Source organism: Mytilus californianus, unplaced genomic scaffold (genome assembly GCF_021869535.1).
Source record: "Mytilus californianus isolate M0D057914Y unplaced genomic scaffold, xbMytCali1.0.p SCAF_8, whole genome shotgun sequence".
Lineage (NCBI taxonomy): Eukaryota > Metazoa > Mollusca > Bivalvia > Mytilida > Mytilidae > Mytilus > Mytilus californianus.
Window position 1 is genome coordinate 54,703,095 of NW_026262734.1, and position 22,074 is coordinate 54,725,168.

The 22,074-nt window shown below is 31.6% G+C and overlaps 1 protein-coding gene across 1 annotated transcript; it reads right to left on the bottom strand.

The window, feature by feature from the left end:
* Nucleotides 1–1,049: 1,049 nt before the first annotated feature.
* LOC127711522 (cell death abnormality protein 1-like) lies at nt 1,050–10,206 on the bottom strand. The gene is made up of 5 exons (XM_052217603.1): nt 10,093–10,206; nt 9,912–9,988; nt 9,394–9,558; nt 1,939–2,034; nt 1,050–1,423 (listed from the first exon to the last, which is right to left on the bottom strand). Exons 1-5 carry the CDS (start codon nt 10,197–10,199, stop codon nt 1,050–1,052), a joined length of 819 nt encoding a protein of 272 aa, XP_052073563.1. The 5' UTR covers nt 10,200–10,206.
* Between the last annotated feature and the right edge of the window lie 11,868 nt (nt 10,207–22,074).

A 22,074-nucleotide genomic window follows, 5' to 3' on the forward strand; every position in this document is an offset into this window, starting at 1 on the left:
TTTAGACGTTTAAATTGCTTTAGAAATGAAAGGAGTAACATTGAAATTTTAAGATATTGATCACAATATTTATAACTGGAATGTAGTATATCGTATAGAATATAAAATATAAATATGTATAACTTCGTTGCGTTAAACATATATTTCTATACTCCATGGGAGAGAGTATTCCGGCTGGTCACCTAGATAACAGACGTTAATAATTATGACTGTCATAGTGTTATCTTAAGATTCCAAAATTCTCGTCTGATTTGTAAATTTTCCGAGTGTGTCCTACTCCAGATTATTTTTTTTGACTGAACGTGGATGTTCATGACAGGTGATACAAGCACAGCAGGAGACATTTAACCCTTTTGACGAACCGTTTTAGCTCTTGTCGGATGCGATTGCCTCATTTTTGTTTTTTAATTCAATTTGCATATATCGATGGATTTATGACAATTGATGATAGGAAAACCATTTTAGACCTTGATTTAAAATCTCAGCATAATTACATTTTGTAATAACAAGGATTTGCATAGTTGTTTGAGTTAATATTGTCGTCTACTTGAGAACAGATAGCATTGTTTAAATTATAATTCCCTGGACTTTCTTTATACTCAAAAGCATCACGCTGTTTCTTGTCACCTGTCGTCAGCTTATCGTGATCTGACGGATTATCTTTAAGGATTTTCATTGCATTGCAACTGTTTATTGTTTTGTCAGATCCGGCATACTGGTATATGCAATTTTGTAATTCACTGGTTCCATATATAGATTGAATAACTGCCTGCAATGTTGCATCATTTACTGTCACACTTTCCTGCATTCGTAATTGTTCATACTCGTTACTTCTCATCTGTCCGTCTTTTTGTAGCGGTTGATACACATGAGAATATTTAGTACCAGTAGCGTCTTCATTAGACCCTGATGAACTTTCAATACACTGATGAACCATCACAGGTACTTCTTGTAAATGTTCATGCAGATTTTCCATAAATTGAGAAGGACTCACATTTTCGGTCATTTTTGGGACACTAGCGTTTGAAACGAAGGAACAATTTGAAATGCTATCTTTTTTTATATATTTGGTCTTTCGAATTGTCTCCTTCTTCTTCAGCTGCAAAAACAGGATCAAGATAATCTGTTGAAATAGACGTACTCTCTTGTGGAACAAAGTAAACAGGTTCATTATAAATTGATGATGTTGTGACGTATAAACCTTCCGTGTTATCTGTTAAAACGTTTTCGTCAATTTCATCATAGACGCCAGTAAATGGAGAAGTTATGGTTGATTCCAAAACCACATCTTTATTGTTGCATAAAGGTCTTAATTTAGATGATTTTCGCTTTTTGTAATAACGTAATAGATGAGTTAATGCAGTCAACATTATAACGCCAGCAATACAAAGAGAATACAATAGCCATTCCTTATTAGATGGTCCTACAATTAAATAGTGAAAATCAATAATGATAGATTAAGTGAACATGCAAATGTAAAAACACTCACAAAACATGTTTAATCCCGCCGTCCCAAGTCAAGAACCTCTAGTCTTTGTAGGTTTTTGGTGTTTTTTTTTCGGTTTTGGAGTTAAGTCTGGCGTCCATTTCGCTGAACTAGTATGTATTATTGTTTAGGGGTCAGCTTAAGCCCGCCTCTTGATTTACTTGCTGCATTGCAGACCCATTGTTGGCCTTGAGCTGTTTTCTGTTCTTTAGTCGAGTTGTCGTCTCTTGAACTAATGCCCTGTTTCCATTCTATATTCTACTTACTAGTACTATGTGATTAATGGAAAATTTGCATTCCGACTTTTAATTTTCCAAGGTATCGCAGATAAATAAAAGTAACTTTGTTGATGATGTTGTCCTAGTTTTTTTGTAATTGTAGTTATTTTCCAAAATAGGTGACACTTATTAATTGTAATTATTCAAACTCAATAAATTGTTGCTTCTACCTACCACTGCTTTTGACTGCTGTTTCCTCAATAATGATAGCTTCACTTGAAAAGTCAGTAGCAATAATAGTTGTAACAGTACTGTCCGCAGAGGTTATACCTTAAAAGAATTTTGAAAAATCCTCATTTTGACAGGTACTAAACTCATACATGGATAACACTCAATAAACGTACTAATATAGAATAGTCATTCATTTGGTATCAACTGCTGCCAGCATTAACATTTAATGTTGTTGATAAGTGGAGGAAAAGAGGATATGGCGTATACGTAAATATAGAAGACAGCACATAACAACAGAAATGTTTTAAGGTACAAAGACTCCAGCGTTTACTTGGGAATAAATATATGGTCACCCTTGACTCCTTCTGTTAAGGCATTAAAACCCCATGATAAAGAATGGCGTCCATCTGATGTTCAGGGTGTACATTTCCGCGTACTCGTTAGGACGTTAAATTCCATGCCTCGTGTTTCACGCTCTGTGCATTTTTAAGAAACCTTGCCATAATGTTAACTCTCTTGCAAAGTGTTGTGCCCTACCTCACATTGAAAACTGTGAACAAAACACTCTGGGTTTCATATTTTCCCAGGAGTTTGTTCTCCGAGATCCGTACTTTAAGTATATACGTAAATTATACACAAGCTTTAAAATACCTGGTTGTCAGTTGTTTGAATTACCGAAGGTCAAAGAAGAACACTGAACTCACACGTAGGAAGTAATTTAAAAAACTTAGACCACAGAGTTAAAGTTTGGCGTTTGATCCAAACAAGTTTTTACCATAGTTTAAAGCTACAGGGTTACTCTGTTATTTTTTCATGGAAATTGTCGCATTTTCGCGAACAGGATGTATGTATAAAAGTAAAGAGACTAAACTGTTTCAGAGACCTCAGTTGTATCTCAGAGACTAGGTGTCTCGGGAACTTCCGATTCAGTTTTTGGAGTTTGACTTGTGGTTTCAAAGTTAAAGTCTCAGTTCTTGGTTTTGAAAATGTTATAGTTTCACCAATAAGTTGGAACGTCTTATTTAGTTTGAGGATAAAGGATAAATCGAAGTTATAGTTTCGGGGAAAATGGATGTGTATGATTTTGTTGTTTCTTTGTAATTCAGATTCACAGTTCAAAGTATGGTCACGTAGTTTGAAATACAACTCTAAGTTGTAGTTAGGTTTTGTGTTAATATAAAGATTGACATTGAAGCATCTCAATTTCCAAGAAAATTGATACGAACATTTATAAGCATGCCGAACAGGTTAAAATAGCGCCGTATCTATGAAATGAAATAAACAGAACCATTGAAAAACAGGCAACATGGTTATAAATGAGATAACAGAGTTTTGTATACATGTAACAAGTATTTTTTTTTAATATAAAAATACTTTTGTAATACTGCATGCAGTGTCAAGTTCAAAATAGATATATTTGTTCTCATGCCCTCAGTGAACCCTAAATTAATTTGATAAAAATAGTATAATGTTTTATATTATGTATGGACAGTACAGGAAAAGCTCTTAAATTAATCTAAAAAACGGATATTACGTAACAAAAAACACTATTATCGCTAACATTTTTAACAATTAAAATCGTGGTTACCCTTCTATCGATAAGTGTCATGCCAAAACATGACTTACATGTCCCCGTCTTTCCACCAACAATACGGTAAGGTCCATGTTTAATGGTCGCACATTTTCTTTAAATTTTGAAACTGATATAACTTGAAAAACAAACAGTATAATTTATTTACTCACATGAAACAAACCGGGATGCGGTATTCAGTACGTAGGTGAAACTGGACGATATTTATCTAAACGCACTCAAGAACATCTGTATCGTTTTAAAAGACCCAATAAATTCAAAAGTATCATTTATCAACACCTTAAGAAGCACAATCATCCTATTAAATATTTAGCAGTTCAACCTTTAGAAGTAGTAAATAAGCAGCCTGGTGAATCTCATTCAAAGTTTGTACGATCGCGGAAAATAATTGAATTAAATTGGATTAAAAAATTACAGACAGTCTACCCTCTAGGTCTTAATGATAATATCATGGGAATTGGTAATATATCAAGAACCGATTCTGTTAACATTTTGGATATAGTTTCTAAAACTGTTCGTAAAAACCGTTCTCATGGTCGTAGAAAAAATCGTAATCAAAGAAAATTTCGGACCAATCATACCAATATTTCGGACCTAATTTCTATTTCAAAAAACAACGGCAGACATTATCTGTTAACAAAGCTCTGTTCATTACCTGTTAATAAGTTAAATAAAATTTTAGAGGATTGCAACACAATTTTATATAGCAGTCCTAAGTATGAAATCGTTCAAATTATAATGGCATATTGTTATTCTAAACTGTTTCCCAATTGATCGCCCTGAAGATCATAAAAAACAGTTTATTAAAATAAAGTATGTCAATAAAGGTTTTGATTTTGTAAATATTGCCGGTATTTTTAACGACCATTCTGTTAAAGAACAAATTCCGGGATATTTTGATAATACTGAGCTCCCTCTTATTTGTTATATTTACAAGAAATCTACACGGAAATTTGTGTTTAATTATAGCCAATTGTGTAAAGATGTTAATATCAGTGAAAATACACCTACTTCATGTAATTGCAGTAATTCCGAATACATTTATGGACCCATTTCCCATGTTATAATAGGAGATCTTAACATCGTTCAAGACCGAGAGTTAAAATCATTCCTCAGTAAAGGACCTAAATATCGTCCCCCGTCAATTATTAATTGGAATGAGTGTCGTAATATCATCCACGACTCACTCCATACTTACGGTTTGAAATGGATAAAACGGGAAAAAGCTGACAAAAAATCTTTGGACTCTTTTTTTAAATCAGTAATGAACATAGTTGATATACGTATTCAACATTTCAAAGAACATTTTACTCTTAACAATAACCACAATAAACCTATTTCTCGTATCAAACATAAACTAAAAGAACTAGCCAAGGAATTTGTTTTTGTCCCGGCCGATAAAGCTGCTAATAATATTATTATTGTTTGACGTAAATTTTACATTGAGGTTCTGAAAAAAGAAATCACCAATTCACCAACATTCCAACTGACTCCATTTTCAGAAAACGACATCTGTAACAAACATAAACTTTTAGCTACCGCTTTACAAGCAGAACCAAATACAATGAAAGTCCCAACTATGTATTGGCTTCCGAAGCTACACAAAACACCTTACAAATATAGATTCATTTCGTCTTCAAGCCATTGTTCCACTACTAAATTGTCTTTTCTTCTTACCAGTACACTTGGTACTAAATTTTTCAAATAAGGCCTTCGAAAATAGTGGAATTATTTACTTTTGGAGTGTCAAGAACTCGTTGGAAGTACTTGATAAATTGCATGCATATATTGGTGATTTTGAATCTGTTCAAAGTTTTGATTTTTCTACCCTATATACCACATTGCCTCACATTCTCATTAAGAAAAAATTGACACACCTAATTAAATGGGCATTTAAAAAGTCAGAATGTGAATATATATGTTCAAACTCTTTTAGGTCATTTTTTAGTAGCAATAAACAAAAAAACTATGTCAATTGGACATGCTTTGATACTATATATGCCCTTGAATTTTTACTAGATAACATTTTTGTTCGCTTTGGAGATTCCGTATATCGTCAGGTTATCGGAATCCCAATGGGGACTAACTGTGCACCACTTATTGCGGACCTTTTTTGTATTGCTATGAGTTACAATTTATGACAAAAATCAGCAAAGACCCATCGAAACAACATCTGATACACAAATTCAATAATACTTTTAGATTTTTGGATGATATTTTGGCTCTCAATAATGACGACTTCAGTATGTACACTAAAGAAAATTATCCTGTTGAACTTACTTTAAATAAAGCTAATACTAACAATGACCACTGCACTTTCCTCGATCTTGATATCTATATCATTAGCGGAAAGCTTAATACTAAAATATATGATAAAAGAGATGATTTTTCATTTCCTATCGTTAATTATCCATTTTTAGATGGTGACGTTCCCTTGTCACCATCTTACGGTGTTTATATATCTCAACTTGTACGATTCGCTCGTGTATGTAACAATGTTTTAGATTTTAACGAGAGAAATTTATGTATTACTGAAAAATTATTACACCAGGGTTTTCGATATCACAAACTAGTCAGAACATTTACTAAATTTTATCATCGGTATAAGGACATCATTCGTAAATATAGCTCAACATGCAGACTTCTTATACGTTCAGGTATTACACATCCAATTTTTTATGGAAATATTCTTTATAAAGCACAAAAATGTCAGTATTCACCTCTGAAGCTAACAAAACCTTTAAATAGACTTATTAAGAAGGGATATAGTTACGATACTGTTGTCAGGTCATTAAAGATTGCATATTTTGGCGTTAATATTGATTCACTTATAGGGTCTTTGCATCGGCACTAAACACATTTATTTAAAAACCAGTTGTTGGCATGACACGGGTTATGTTCTTCTCATATATATGTTATGATGGTATGATACTAAACCCCTAACGGGAAGGATTGTGCCTGATATTCATATGATGAAGACATAATCTTTCAATCAGTTTAATTGAAGTCTGGAGCTGGCATGTCAGTTAACTGCTAGTAGTCTGTTGTTATTTATGTATTATTGTCATTTTGTTTATTTTCTTTGTTTACATCTTCTGACATCAGACTCGGACTTCTCTTGAACTGAATTTTAATGTGCGTATTGTTATGCGTTTACTTTTCTACATTGGCTAGAGGTATAGGGGGAGGGTTGAGATCTCATAAACATGTTAAACCCCGCCGCATTTTTGCGCCTGTCCCAAGTCAGGAGCCTCTAGCCTTTGTCAGTCTTGTATTATTTTAAATTTTAGTTTCTTGTGTACAATTTGGAGTTAAGTATGGCGTTCATTATCACTGAACTAGTATATATATTTGTTTAGGGGCCAGCTGAAGGACGCCTCCGGGTGCGGGAATTTCTCGCTGCATTGAAGACCTGTTGGTGACCTTCTGCTGTTGTCTGTTCTATTGTCGGGTTGTTGTCTCTTTGACACATTCCCCATTTCCATTCTCAATTTTAATTAGATAACAAATTATACCGTATTAAGCTTTGATATTGTGCGTGATAGTGAAAAGAAACTTTTAGAATTGTTAATTCATTTTTTTCTCTGTGGTTTTAATAAAGCCTGTGTATCCGTGATTGCTATCCATATTGTCACGGATGGCTGATACATAGCAATTTAACTGATAGTATACACATAAATTATAAAACTTAATATATATTAATAATTAATTATTCATAAGACATCAGTTGACCTCACGATGTCATTTAGTTTTTTGGGTCTTGTGTTAGTCACTCCACTGACGCACTTCAAATGTCTTCAGTTAAGGGTCTGTTCGAGTTAAAGATATTTTGAGTATTGCGCTTTTTATTCTCTTTGGCGCTAATAGCTTGCATACAAAATATACAATATTTCAATAAAAAACAATGTCTCTTTTTCCATTGAGCATACATAGTTATCATGCATTCTAACCATACAAACTTTCATAACAAATCGTTACTCCTTTTAATATATATACTTTTAATCCAAATTACAAAAAAATGGCCTAGAGACCAGGTCGTATACTATTATCAATACTATATACCAGTGTATCATCATTTTTTTGTGGTTCTAATTATTAACAAAATTAAATTCTATTCGATGCATTATTTACCGAAATATCGTGAGCTCAAATCCATCAATTGGAAACACAACTTCAAAATAGTTATGGATTCAGTCGAGGATTATGCCAGGCAATGGGTTAAACGCGAGAAAGAAGACGTAGATACACTTTCCGAATGGATTAAGGCTGTGAGGTCGTTAATACAAATCAGAATTAATAAACCGAATTGGTCTATTAATACCCATGCTACATCAATCTTTAAAGACCCAAATGTTGCTAAACACTTGTCGTACCTCCATGACAAATATGATGTTGTCCCCACATCGTTTTTGTGTGTAAATCACATTACATAAACTGCTTGATAAATGAATAAGTTTTGACAATTTACTTGGAAACTCAAAATATACCCCCACGACACTTACTAAAGAGGAAATCCTGGATAAACATAGGTCTGTTCTATGTTCCTTTGGAATTTCACCAAAGATGATGAACTGGATCTTCCATCACTGTATTGGATATCTAAACTACATAAGTGTCCTTACAAACAACGGTATATTGCTGGATCTTCCAAATGCTCCACGAAACCTCTTTCTGAATAATCAACATCAATTTTATCAGATGTGGGTACCAAAAAATTCCAAAGATCTTTAAGAGTACATACAATCTAAGACTCTTTCATCTTGCAATAGTATTAAAACATTTGACTCTTCTACACTATTCACAAGTATTCCCCATTCCGAACTAAAAGACAAATTGAAAGAGTTGGTCTTGCTTTGTTTCATAAAAATGAATAGCCAACGTAGATACAAGTATCTTGTCTTAGGGAGGGATAAATCCTACTTTGTTTGGAGGACGTGTTTTTCAACAAACAATCGGCATTCCCATGGGAAACAACTGCACCCCTCTTCTTGCCGACTTGTACCTTTATTCAGATGAGGCTAACTTCATACAGGAACTTCTTTGGAAGAAAGAAAAGAAGTTAGCAGTATCCTTTAACTTAACTTTCCGCTACATAAATGATGTTCTCTCACTAAATAATTCAAAATTTAGTGACTATGTTGAACGAATCAATCCCATCGAACTTGAGATAAAGGATACAACAGATACAATTAAGTCTGCCTCATATCTTGACTTACATCTAGAATTTGACAATGAGGGTCGGTTGAAAACAGAAGTTTATGACAAATGATTTCAGCTTCCCAATTGTGAACTTCCCATTTTTATGTAGCAGCATTCCAGCAGCGCCTGCATACGGAGTATATACCTCCCAGTTGATACGAACTCCAGGGCTTGCATTTTCTATCATGATTTTCTTGATAGAGGGTTGCTGCTCACAAGGAAGCTTCATGTATTAAACCAAGAGTTCCAAGTGGTGAAGTTGAAATCATCTCTCCGTAAATTTATACGGACGCCATCACGAGTTGGTTGACCGTTCCGGAATATCCGTTTCACAGATGATAGCGGATATGTTTCTAATGTCGTAACTACAATCCTGTCTCCTTTCCCGAATGTGACCTACCGAATTAGACTTATTACCGGATTTGTACTAACATGAGCAACACGACGGGTGCCACATGTGGAGTATGATCTGCTTACCCTTCCGGAGCACATGAGATCACCCCCAGTTTTTGGTGGAGTTCGTTTTGCTCAGTCTTTAGTTTTCTATGTTGTGTTTTGTATACTGTTGTTTGCCTTTCGTCGGTTTTTGTTTTTTGCCATGGCATTATCAGTTTGTTTTCCATTTTTGAGTCTTAATATCTGGCTGGTATCTTTCGCCAATCTTTTACCTTGATCACATTTATATCCTGTATACCCTGCTTTACAAACACATCCAAATGTATTGTTGCATTCCTGAAATTGACTGCAATTGCATGTAGCTTTGCACTCTTTACCATAATAACCAAACATGCATGCAAGCTCACATGACCTCCCATAGGTCCCAGCTGGACATGCTGAAAAAATGAAAAACATTCGGATAGCTCAATAATAGTAAGAAAACTCCAGATTTATATTTTGAGCAGTAAAAGGAAGAGTACATGCATTGGAAAGTATCCTTAAAGAAAACATAATACAAGTCATATAAGTGGTTATGTTATCCTTCTTGAAGACATTAGCTACTTATACTGATAATCTGCCTATAAAAATGCATAAATTTATATTCATAAGTAAATTTAACATTCTATAATAATCTAATTGACAAGACATATTAAACCTTTGGACTTTTATTCTTTTTTTCTAAAGTGTATATTTATTAAAGATTAAAGAAGAACGATGTTGTTAATTCTGTTTAACACTTTTTACTCACGTTCACAGACGTCGTCCTTTTCGTAAAAGTTTGGACAACACTTTACATTATATCTATCTATGGAAAAGTTTTGATGGCTGAAAAAGAGGAAAATCATTAAACAATTATCCGTCAAAATAGATTAAGATTAAACAAACACTTTTGGGATGCAAAATAGAATAAAATGTACAATACAGCATACCTATAAACAGGTGGCAATCTTTCAGGACATGCATTCTTTGATGTAGTACTCAGAGAACTGGATAAATGCAAAACATTATATGCTGCTGTTAACATTAAACAATACATTTCGAGAAAAAATTAGACGGAAGTAAACATGATAAATTTCTGTCATTTTTTATAATATAATAATATTTGCGTTCACACAATTGGCTTTTTCCTGCTTTGAAACATATCCGGAGTAGACAAAAGTAATTGACCTAATAGCTATATTATTAGTTACACAGTGTGGTAGTGAAGCTCTCGCAACCCATATGAAATTTAGTGATCCCATATATATCGTGTTAGGTCACTAGCACACTGTGTAACAAATTTATCTTACCGACTATCTTAACATGGGGCCTTTAGTCTAGTGGCTCATCAAATGATCAAGGCTTAGTCTTCAATAATAAGAACCTAATTTCATTTGTCTATACAAAAAAAATGTCAACAATAACAAAATGTTAGCTTTAATGTGTTAAGTGCATTTATTTGCAGTCGTTCATCATCAATTTCTTCATCAGTTTTTTTGGGCGAAACGTTTCAGATTTTTCTTCGACCTCTTGTTGTTTTTATAAAGGGACGTAACACTGTTACTTTCCGTATATTAAAATTGAACACGCCCACTAACCCCATATTAAACAGACAATGTATCAACGTGTTTGCTTTTAACCAATGATACTCCTAGAAATGTATAGGATATAAGATAAAATATAATGTAATGATATGCATTAAAATACTACATATTATATGTATCTGTTTCACTTTTATTGTAAAAAAAAAAACCACTAAAAGCAATAATATTTTCGTTAAGGCAAAGGAATGTAAGAAGCAATGATGTGAGCAATGAACACTGGATGTACGAAAAAGCAAAAATTTTGCGTTATAATGCAAACTTTTTTATTTTATTTTTTTCATTATGTTTTAGAAAAGAAAGGATATAGAGTCTCATACATGACACAAAATCAGTATATGCACACATCATTCGTGTGCCTGTCACAAGTAAGGAGTCTGTAGTTCAGTGGTTGTCGTTGGTTTATGTCTGTCATATTTATTTTTCGTTAATTGTTTTGTTATAAATTAGGCCGTTCGTTTTTTCATTTGAATTATTTCAGATTTTTCATGTCGGGGCCTTTTATAGCGATTATACGGAATGGGTCTTTTCTCATTGTTGAAGGCCATATTCATTTGGTGGATAATTGTTTCAATGGCAATCATACCACATCTCCTTATTCTTATACAGAAAAACCGCTAACCGCCAGCTAACATGTTTAACCTCGCGACATTCTAGTTGTGTCTGTCCCAAGTCAGAAGGCTGCGATGTTTGTCGTTTGATACTGTATATCTTATTTGTGTTTTGTTTATTGTTTTGTACATAAATCAGGCCGTTAGATTTCTCGTTTGAATTGTTTTACATTTGTCATTCCAATGTCTCTTATAGATCACTATACGCTATTTCCGTACTGTGAACTATAGTTGCTTACTGCTATATCATTTGGTCTCTTATGGATAGTTAAACTCTTTGGTATTATAACACATCTTCTTAATTCTATATGGTATGAGCAATTTCCATTGGAAATGACATACATGTAATTTGAAAATGTTGATTTACGGAAAGTGGCTAAGTATAGATGCACATAAAAATCATGCAATGGTGAAAACGTCAAATAGACAAAACGATCTTTCTAATTGGATATGAATTATTTAGAAAAAAAAAAAAAAAGAATTTAGATGTAATACAGCGTTTGTTGAAAACGAAGAAAATGATAAAGATTCTTTGATGAAAAATAAAGGGGTTTTAAATTTCAGTCTAGTAAGGTAAGACGATTCGGTAGCAATTTGAATGTAGTATACATAACAATAATAAAAAAGAATCATTATCTTGTACATTTATTTTAGGAGAATTGATTTTTTTTAAATATCTTTAAATTAAAAGATGACGTCGTAAATTCGAAATCATTGATCAGGTTATTCGTTATCCTTTTTGATAACGATTTTTTACTGTGTTTTATTTACTATTTATGACGTATGGTCTAACTAGAAAAAAGGAGGACATTTGGTTGTGTGCATGCATACCTGGTTTAACCCCATCAACTTGTGTGCTTGTGCAAAGTCACGCTATCTGGACCGTGTTCTGCCTTATGACCAACTAAGACGATGCAAATAAAACCAATGCCATATCTACTTTATAAAATATATATGAGAAAGTTATAAAATGGATGTTGTTGGGTTTTTGTCTCACTAGGTTTTACAGTATAGTTTTAAACCGTTATTTGCCTTGCTACGCTTGATTGAATGATTCCTAATACCCATCTGGCAAATTTTTCTTTGCATATCAGGCATATATTTTGTATAAGAACCAATATACAAATAATTTTCAAAAAAATGAAAACGTGTTGAACGCTAGAGTAACAGTGGTAACCGGTCGGATCATAAGAAGAAAAAAAAATCGAAATCCCTATCTGAGGAGAATTTTGACAAACCCATCATCTCATTTCAGTCATATCTACATTAAGAGTGATACTATTCTTTAGATTAAATCCATAAAGCTTAAATGAAAGAACAGAGTAGTTTATGTTAATCCACAAGAATATGAATATTTTAGTTTTTTTTTTCACAAAAGTACAAATCAAAATTTAAGAAAAATTCTCAGTATAACAAGTCCATTCAAATATAAGGTATAAGCTGATATGAAATACCTAGTAATTAAAAATCAGTAAATATCTAGCTGATACACTTCAAATGTTTGAATTCGGAAACAATCGATTATTCAAATTTTAATATTGCAAAAGTATCAGTGCTTAGTCTAGTATAAACAATTTTTGAAAGTTTTTCTCTAGAACAGATTCTTACAATTTTTCTCTAAAACAAATTCTGACAGTTTTTCTTTAGAACGGATTCTTACAAATATACCCTACACATATTCTAACAGTTGTAGAGTATAATTTTTCTAGTACAGGTTAGAGTATTTCGGTCACAGATTATTGTATTTCATTCATGACAGTCCTGAAGAGAAGCTAGAACTAATCACAATAACAGGTCTCTTTTGGTCCTCTAGCTTCACAAGTATTTATATAGAAGCAGCTTTCATTTGTTTGGTTTTAAGATAAATCAAGAAAACCATTTAAGACCCACCAAATCTAAAAAGCCTTGTTTTCATTCTAATTCTGGATTTTTTTCTGAGGTTATCCCCCTTTATCCGTTACATCTCAATATAAAATTCGAAACGTTCATCAATGATAAATTAAAATGGGCATTATTTCAGAATAGACTATGTAGGATATTTGTCTCATTGGAAATCATACAATATCTCCTTTATCGTTTTTGAGATAGTCGTTACTTTTAATGAGAAGGTATACACCGTTTTGATTGGAGAATGTTTTTATTCCAACGATTAACAATATTATGGACAAAAACACGTCATCATAATCAAACAATTAAATTCTGACAAATGTCAGGACACTCAAGCTGCACTAAAAGATGATAGGAACGAGGGACAGGGAATGCTTCCTTTAAATGAATTGCATGATTCTGATTTCTTGAGAACAAAAAAATGTTTCAGGTAATAAATGATTCCGTGTTATATTAGAAGCAAGACATTTTCTTACAAACATTGATTTTGTTTCCAATAAATTATAACATAACTTAATATGTAGTGCTATATGCATGTAATTATTATTAAAAAAAATTTTTGGCAACCTGTCGATGCAAATTTTTTGGCATTGCGCAAGTTCATGGTTTTTGTCGGGCTGTGGATGGCGTCTTTGCACTATTTCATTATTCCATTAGGTGTGTACAAATAAAAATTAAGTCTGGTAAAACATGATCATTTGTTAATTGTTGTTAGCATTTGAATTAAAGCGTATACTAGTAGTAACTGCTAGCCTCTTAGATTACTGCCTTATCATGTTTATGTCTTCCTTATTTTGTTACTTGTTTTGTGCTTTCTGTTTGTGTCGGTCTGATGAGGCAATCCCTCTCATTAATGATGTGTTTTAACCTTTGATTTTGCCATTTGATTAGAGACTTTCTTTTTTTCCTCGGAGTTCAGTATTTTTGTGATTTTACTTTTTTCTCAAATGCTTTTTCCTGTTGGTGCAACTGTCATACCCTGTTCCTGGTCAAGCGGAAGGTTATGCGCTAAGATGTTTAACCAAACCAAATGTTTCATGTCCCTGTTCATAGACAGGAGGCTTTAATACAATGGTAATTGTTAAATGCTGCATGCTATATATGATTTTTTGTATTGTTTTAGCATAAAATCAGAGTACATGTTATGTTGGAGTTTTATTTCTCTATTTTGAAGGCCATACGGAGAGATGTGTCTCGTTTGGAGGTTCAAGTTGTCTTCGATGTATCTCTTCAAGTTCCACAATTATACATCATGTTTGTAAGACGGTCTCTATACTAGACTGTCTGAATTTTCTCCATATATTCATCATTTGCGGTTTTAAAGCCGGTTTGTGTTTTCTTTGCGACGAATTATCTTGTACTCTGACCTGAATGGTTTTCGTTTTGAAGTTTTTGGAAAGTTCCAGCGATGCGTGACTAGTGAGAAGAAACATTACCTTCCGGATTTCTTTCCTTTGGTTAAAACAAGATCCAGCAAGAGAATAAAGTTAGTTTTATCGTTTATCTTGCTTTTTATACATCTTCTTGAACTAAGAGTAGAATAAAAAAAAATATATATATAAATAAATTAAATTAATTATATTTTTTGGTGTTTAGTGTGACGTCCATTTTCACTGAACTAGTACACAATTTTATTTAGGGGCCAGCTGAGGATCACCTCCGGTTGCGGGATTTTCTCGCTGCGTTGAAGACCCATTGGTGGCCTTCGGCTGTTGTCTGCTCTTTGGTCGGATTGTTGTCTCTTTGACATATTCCCTATTTCCATTCTCAATTTTATTATCCTGCTATACATTCACAACAATTCAAAGGTGCATAAGTCGCATCAAGTTACTGCCATTTTAGATACGCATACATTCTTGAATGTGCTGGAGTAAAACTACAAATGTAATACTGTTCTATGTTTTCATTCATTTTTAAATTTTATTGAATAAATAATTAACACTCTCTCGATCTTGTGTGATAGCCGAGACAGCTGGATCAAATCAAGGACGTATACTTTGAATTTCATGCCTCTCTACCAAGCTTTGTTTGGCAATTAGGAGAAGTTGGAAGAAAGACTGGTTAAAGTCCGACAAATGTGTCTGGTCCGGGTGGCATTTATACTTTTTGTGAGGCAGCACGTTAAAACTCTGCCTCAGCGTGTCGATTAAGTACAAAGCCATGTACAATTATATTTCATTAATATATTAATTTTGTAATATGTATGTAATATTTGCCACTGAACATTAAAGAGCAATTAATATATCAATATCGATATGATTATATTTGACCTTCAACACAGTATTGTTTTTTGTACTAAACCGTTGATCTAACTTCTAGGCTGTCTATCTTTGCACGTATATTGCTTTTGAAATTGAATGTATCTGAAATAAACGTTATATTCTAATCTCTCTTTATTAATGAAAACAACGTATTTACAGCACATGTTCCACTTTTGTCAAAACCAAAATATCTAAGTATAGTTATGAATATCTATATCTAAATATACGGACATTTTGGGTATACCCAACGAATTAGCACTAAGAAATATAGAGATTTTATCATTCAATCTTAACAATAGACATTACAAACATGTTTACAATTTGTCAATGTCTATACTGTCCCGACTGTGGAAAAGTTGATATAATAAATTTAAACAGAAAATATAACAGAAAAGCCAACAAAATCAAATTCCCAAAAGGGCAAAATACATTAAGTCCAAATAGAAATAAAGCAAGAGACAATGCAACAACTGACGAATTTGCTTATTGTGGAAAGGAAAGTGAAAATATACATTTGTATGTGGAGGAGTTAAATAAGACTCCATAAAAAAATAAGACATTAACTAATGCCAGTACCGCATAACGGATTACTGTAAGTGGGCGAGTGGTACCCGCGATGACTAATATCTACCTACTTAATTTAATATGTGTATTTGATGACCAAACATAACTTGTACGCACTTTAAGGTTGTTCCATATGTCAAAAAGCATCTCTTTCTACCTTCAAATTGATAAAAGATGAGAAATACAGTCACAAGACTGATAACTTTATTCTTATTATCACCATTTGACGTCCACTTATTAAATCAGATTTTGGACGGTTTCGATAAGACAAGAAAGTTACTATTTAGACACGCCTTCGAAAATTATTACACGATTACAAAAATAAGCAGTACAATTAGTTTACTGAAATTCTCCAAAAAATTATTCTGATTCGAATATAAAAGGATATGGAAAATAGCCGCCTTTTTCAGAAATTGTTTTACGTTAGACAAGTGGTTCTTGAATGATAATAGTAGTGAATACTTTTAAACTCTAAACCTGACTTGTTGATTTAGTGAATATGATTATTTATTTCAGTATTTATTTTTTCATTAATATGTTAGAAATTTTATATTGATATTTCCTACATTTATCTCTGACTTTACATTTTAATATATACGAATCAACTCTCATCTTGTGAAGCAGCGAATACTGTACATGTGTAACGATCTTTTTGCTATTGCAATCTATCCACGAAAATGTAAAGCAAAGCACTGTTCACATATAATAATGATAAAGTTTCATTATGTTTATTTCATTATAAATTATAGAAAATAAATAAAAAAATAAAATTGACGTACACGAATTACCATACAAAATTCATTTAAGTTGAGGAATTTAAGTAAGGGAAAAAAAAGAAAGGCTGCAAATGGTCCCTTAAACAGTAAATTGAAAGTCAGCGTATATTTTATTTTTAGTTATTTACTATGTATTTGCAATGAAAAGACTGTCCTCCTTGTTGATTAAAATTATGTGAAAAAATATAGAAAACGAATTATATTGCTGTGAGGAGCAAACTGGGCATATGGACGGTCATATTAGACTGAATTATTGCAAATTATAATTACTGTATATTTTCTAATTAATAGAATTCTATATTTTTATTTGAAATTCTTAGTTACCTTCTTTTTTTATTTGTATATATATATATATATACATGTATGACGAAAAATAAATGATTCAGGTCTGATATTTTGCTTTCTCTATTACTTAGTACAAATTATGTACATATTTAATATTATTTCAATATCGCAAACGTTTTAAGGTTAAAAACTGGGAATTTCCTTTTCCTTTCTTAGAAAAACACTAATCAATTAAAATATCCTTTAGAATAAATTCTAATGTTATTGATCTTCATTCAGAAAAAAAAATTAACCAATGTTCATGAAGGCCCTAAAATTCCATGAAATGGAAGTTTTGTAACGTTAGTCAAAATTTGATTAAAATATGTAAAACTTTCTTAAAAATACAAAATTAACTAACTGAAATATCACTGTGTTGCACCCTTATCATTCTTAAAAATTCAAATAAAAAAAAAAAAATGAATTACAAAATACAAAAATTGGGACACATTTTGATAGCTTTAACTTTGCACCAACCATTATTGACAACATGCATTGTTAGTTATAAAATGAGTATCTTGTCTATATATAGACATCTTTTTAGAGTAAACTAGTTTGGTCGAATTATGCGACCAACATTTTCATTGTTAATTTTGTCAATTTTGTATTTACACATGACTACAACAGTTCGTTATGTTAGAAATTTAATATATTTTTAGGGCCAAATTATGACGCCTGATCTTACTCCTTACTAAGATTTGTTTTGGTTAAGTTCACTTTATAGTAACCATCTTCCCTAATATTAGCTAATGTATAACATTCATAACATATATGAAGAACTCATAATTGCACCTTTCTAGAAAAAGTCACGATGATTTAAACTTAAATCAACTCTACAAGTCTATTATTCATGCCATTATGTAACAATATTCAATTAAGTTTTTAAAACATTTTCAAATTACGTAATTTTACCAGCCTTGAGCTATAAACTAGGTTGTGTGTAATTTCAAAGTGCGTTCAATAAAGTACTCATAGTTCAACTCCATGTATATATCTGCTGATTTATAAATGTCGTACGGATGTATAATTTTGAACTATATTAAACGGAAATTAATAGGCCAATGACGAAGGTTCAGCACTTGACTTTTATAGTTTAAATATAACAAATCTGTCTGTCAACTTAACTTTAGATAAAAAAGATAAATATGTTGGTTAGGTCAATCATAATGACTCTGAACTGAATAATTTAAAAAAAACAGGAAAGGATGGGGGTTGAAATTAAAACTTTGTGTAGATTTTTATGTATTTATTTTTATTTAGAGTACAAGGCAACAACCATATAAAGTGGAAAAATACCACGCTAGGAATTTTCCACTTTTATTATTATAGCTAGTTGAAATAATACTTGAAGGAAATCCACTTATTAATATACCAAAGACCAATATCACTATAAGTATGACAAAAACATGTATGTGCATTTTGTCGTATAACCATCACAAGTAACTATTAGGATTGAAGTTTAAGAATATCAAGATAGAAAATATCAAACATAAGGAAGTTCAACAACGCCACATTCTTCTTGTGTCTGTAAATAGTCAAGAGTTTGTAGTTCAGTGGTTGTCGTTGGTTCATGTCTGTCATATTTGTTTTTCGTAAATTGTTTTGTTATAAATTAGGCCTTAATTATCTCAATTGGATTGATTCATTTTTGTTTTCATATTTGGCCTTTTATAACCGACTATAGGGTATTGGTTTTTATCTTTTTTGGAGGCCGTTCGATGGCCTATAATTGCTTACATCTACTTCATTTCAACTTTGGTGGATAGTTATCTCATTGGCAATCATAACATATCTCCTTTTTTTTTATGTTGAACAGAAATGGGCATAGATCCAAAATCATAAAAAATAAATGAAACAGAATGGAAACTTATTGTTTTTTTTATTGAGATGATTAAATCATCATCCTCACCAGCGTTATTCAATATTCAAGCAAAATTTCTATTAACGACCGAATCTGGAAAAAAAATCTATATAATTATTTTCATTTTTTTTCTACTTGAAATAAGATTTAGTAGCAAGGAAAGCTATTAATAATGAAGATACAGACACAATATTTTTTTTTATGGAAAAAGACAGATTTCGTTTATCTCTAATTACACTTTGGTAAAGGAAGTAGATGTACTAAAATAAAAAAAAAACATGGTTTACAGAAAATATGAAATCAACGATTTGCGGAATTCAAAATTTTATCAATATTATAAACTTTTATCATTTATTTTAAACACCGTGAAAGAAGTTTACAACGAGATAAACATCCGATCTGGTACATGTAAGTTTCCACGTACTGATAAATATTATCGGAAGTTTGATATAATTTGTCTGCATTTGCATTGCAGATACTGATTTTTAAGTGTGTTTTAGAAATATATGAAAAACAACTTGATATGAAAAGAATAGAAAGACAACAAATTTACAATACTTTTCATATAAAAATTGGATGTGGTATGATTGCCAATGGACAACTACATGTACCAATCAGACAAAGATATAAGCAATTATAAAGAACTGGATCTATTTTAAAAGAGTAAATCCATTTTTTTCCTTTTTATAAGATTTTTCAATGTTTATATTTTATATTGTGATTATTTTTACAAAGTATTCAATAAAACCTATGAATTTTTATTGTTTTAATTATAGCAGTGGTATTGGAGGTTACGATAGTTGTTTCATTCGGATCGAAACGCGTTAACAAATGAAAAGTCAGATTTATTTTCAATGGCTTGCGTTCTTTATTCTGGTATAGTATACTTGAACCTGGGTCCGTTCGCCCTAATTCCTGTTCGCACTGAGTCCGTTCGCCCGGAATTTTATTTTATTTTGTTGTCTTGTATAATATAAATAATTTGAATAAATTATGTAAAAGTTTGTTGAAAATTTCGCTGAATATATATGTTATATTGCTAGCTACCAGATAACTTTTTTTCTTTGATTTGCACTAAAGTATTCAGGAACTAAAGACCAAGTTATCTGTATGTATTTATCTTTTTTTGAAACATTGTAACAATTTCAAAACAATCTTAACAAGATCCAACTCAATCAACACCTTGAAAGCAAAGACGCCAAGCCACGAAAACAATTTCCCCTTAATGACTTACAATTCTAACATCATTGTTTTAACTCATTCCAAGCTGACTTATATCTTTTTGAAGAAAAAAAAAATATTTTCATTATTAATCCACCAAAAACAATAACTATAACAATCAGTGAGATCAAATATTTCATTATACCTAATCAGCATTCTACTTTAAAAAAAAATGTTGAATTTTCGAAATACTAAGGCTTCTCTACCTCAGAAATAGATTACCTTAGCTGTACTTTTTAGGAATTGTGGGTTGTCACTGCTCTTCAACTTTGTACTTTATTTGGACTATTTAACCTGTTTGATTCGAGCTTCACTGATTTAAATTTCCATGTTTATTTATGAATTTGGAGAGATATATATATAGTTTTAATATTTTCGATTTAAATACCTGAATATGATTATAAAAACCTAAATTTACAGCATTAATATTAATGTTTTTTATTGATAAAAAATAGGGCGAACGGACCCAGGGCAAAACGGACTGTACTGTAATAAATACTTTATTACATGATAGTAAAATTTCAATTATTCATGTAAACCCCGTTCAATATTTATATATATATAGATTATAATATGGCATTATTCATATCAGAACCCTTATCAGCCCTAGGTCATGATATCAGCTCGAGAGCCGACAGACTCGAGGGATGATTTTGACCATGGGCTGATAAGGGGTCTGATATGAAAAATGACATGACTATGTTCTTTTTATCATATACTTCAGCAGAAACCATACAGACAAGAAAACTTTTTTAAAATTTTATAAAATTCATTTATTGTATTATTTGTTTTGCATTTTTTAATAATATATTTTTCTGTTTCCTAATATTCGTTCTTTCATTCTACCTAGTTATGTTTTTCACTAAAATGTACCACTGAGGTTTTTTTCCGGAATTTGCAGAATGACGTCGAAATGCTTTGCGATAACGTTAGAGAAAGGCATGCGATATTAACTGGAAGCAGTTGATATAAACCGGAAGCAGTTGATATATACCGGAAGCAGTTGATAACGAAAGTCATATCACACGGCTAAGACTATTTTTCAAATTTAATGAATAAATATATGTACAAATCAGTTTTATCAAGGGGTACAATTATACCATTATTTTCTATAAGTATATGATAAATATATTTATAACCTCTTAAATGAAAACAAAAATAAGACATTAACTAATGCCAGTATCGCATAAAAAATTACTGTAAGTGGGTGATTGGTACCCGCGATGAGTGATATTTACCTACTTAATTTAATATGTGTATTTGATGACCAAACATCACTTGTACGCACTTTAAGGTTGTTCCATATGTCAAATAGCATCTCTTTCTAACTTCAAATTGATAAAACATGATAAATACAGTCACAAGACTGATAACTTTATTCTTATTATCAACGTTTGACGTCCACTTATTAAATCAGATTTTGGACGGTTTCGATAAGACAAGAGAGTTACTATTTAGACAGGTCTTTTCGAAAATTATTAACATGAATAAAAAACTAAGCAGTACAATTAGTTTACTAAAAATGCTAAAAAAAAAAAAAAATATTTTGATTCGAATATAAAAGGATATGGAAAAAAGTCGCCTTTTTCAGAAATTGTTTTACGTCAGGCAATTTGTTCTTGAATGATGATAGAAGTGAATACTTTCAAACTCTAAATCTGACTTTTTGATTTAGTGAATATGATTATTTATTTAAGAATTCTTTTTTAATTAATATGTTGGAAATTTAATATTGATATTTTCTAAGTTTATTTCTGATTTTACATTTAATATATACGAATCAACTCTCATCTTGTGAAGTAGCGAATACTGTACATGTGTAACGA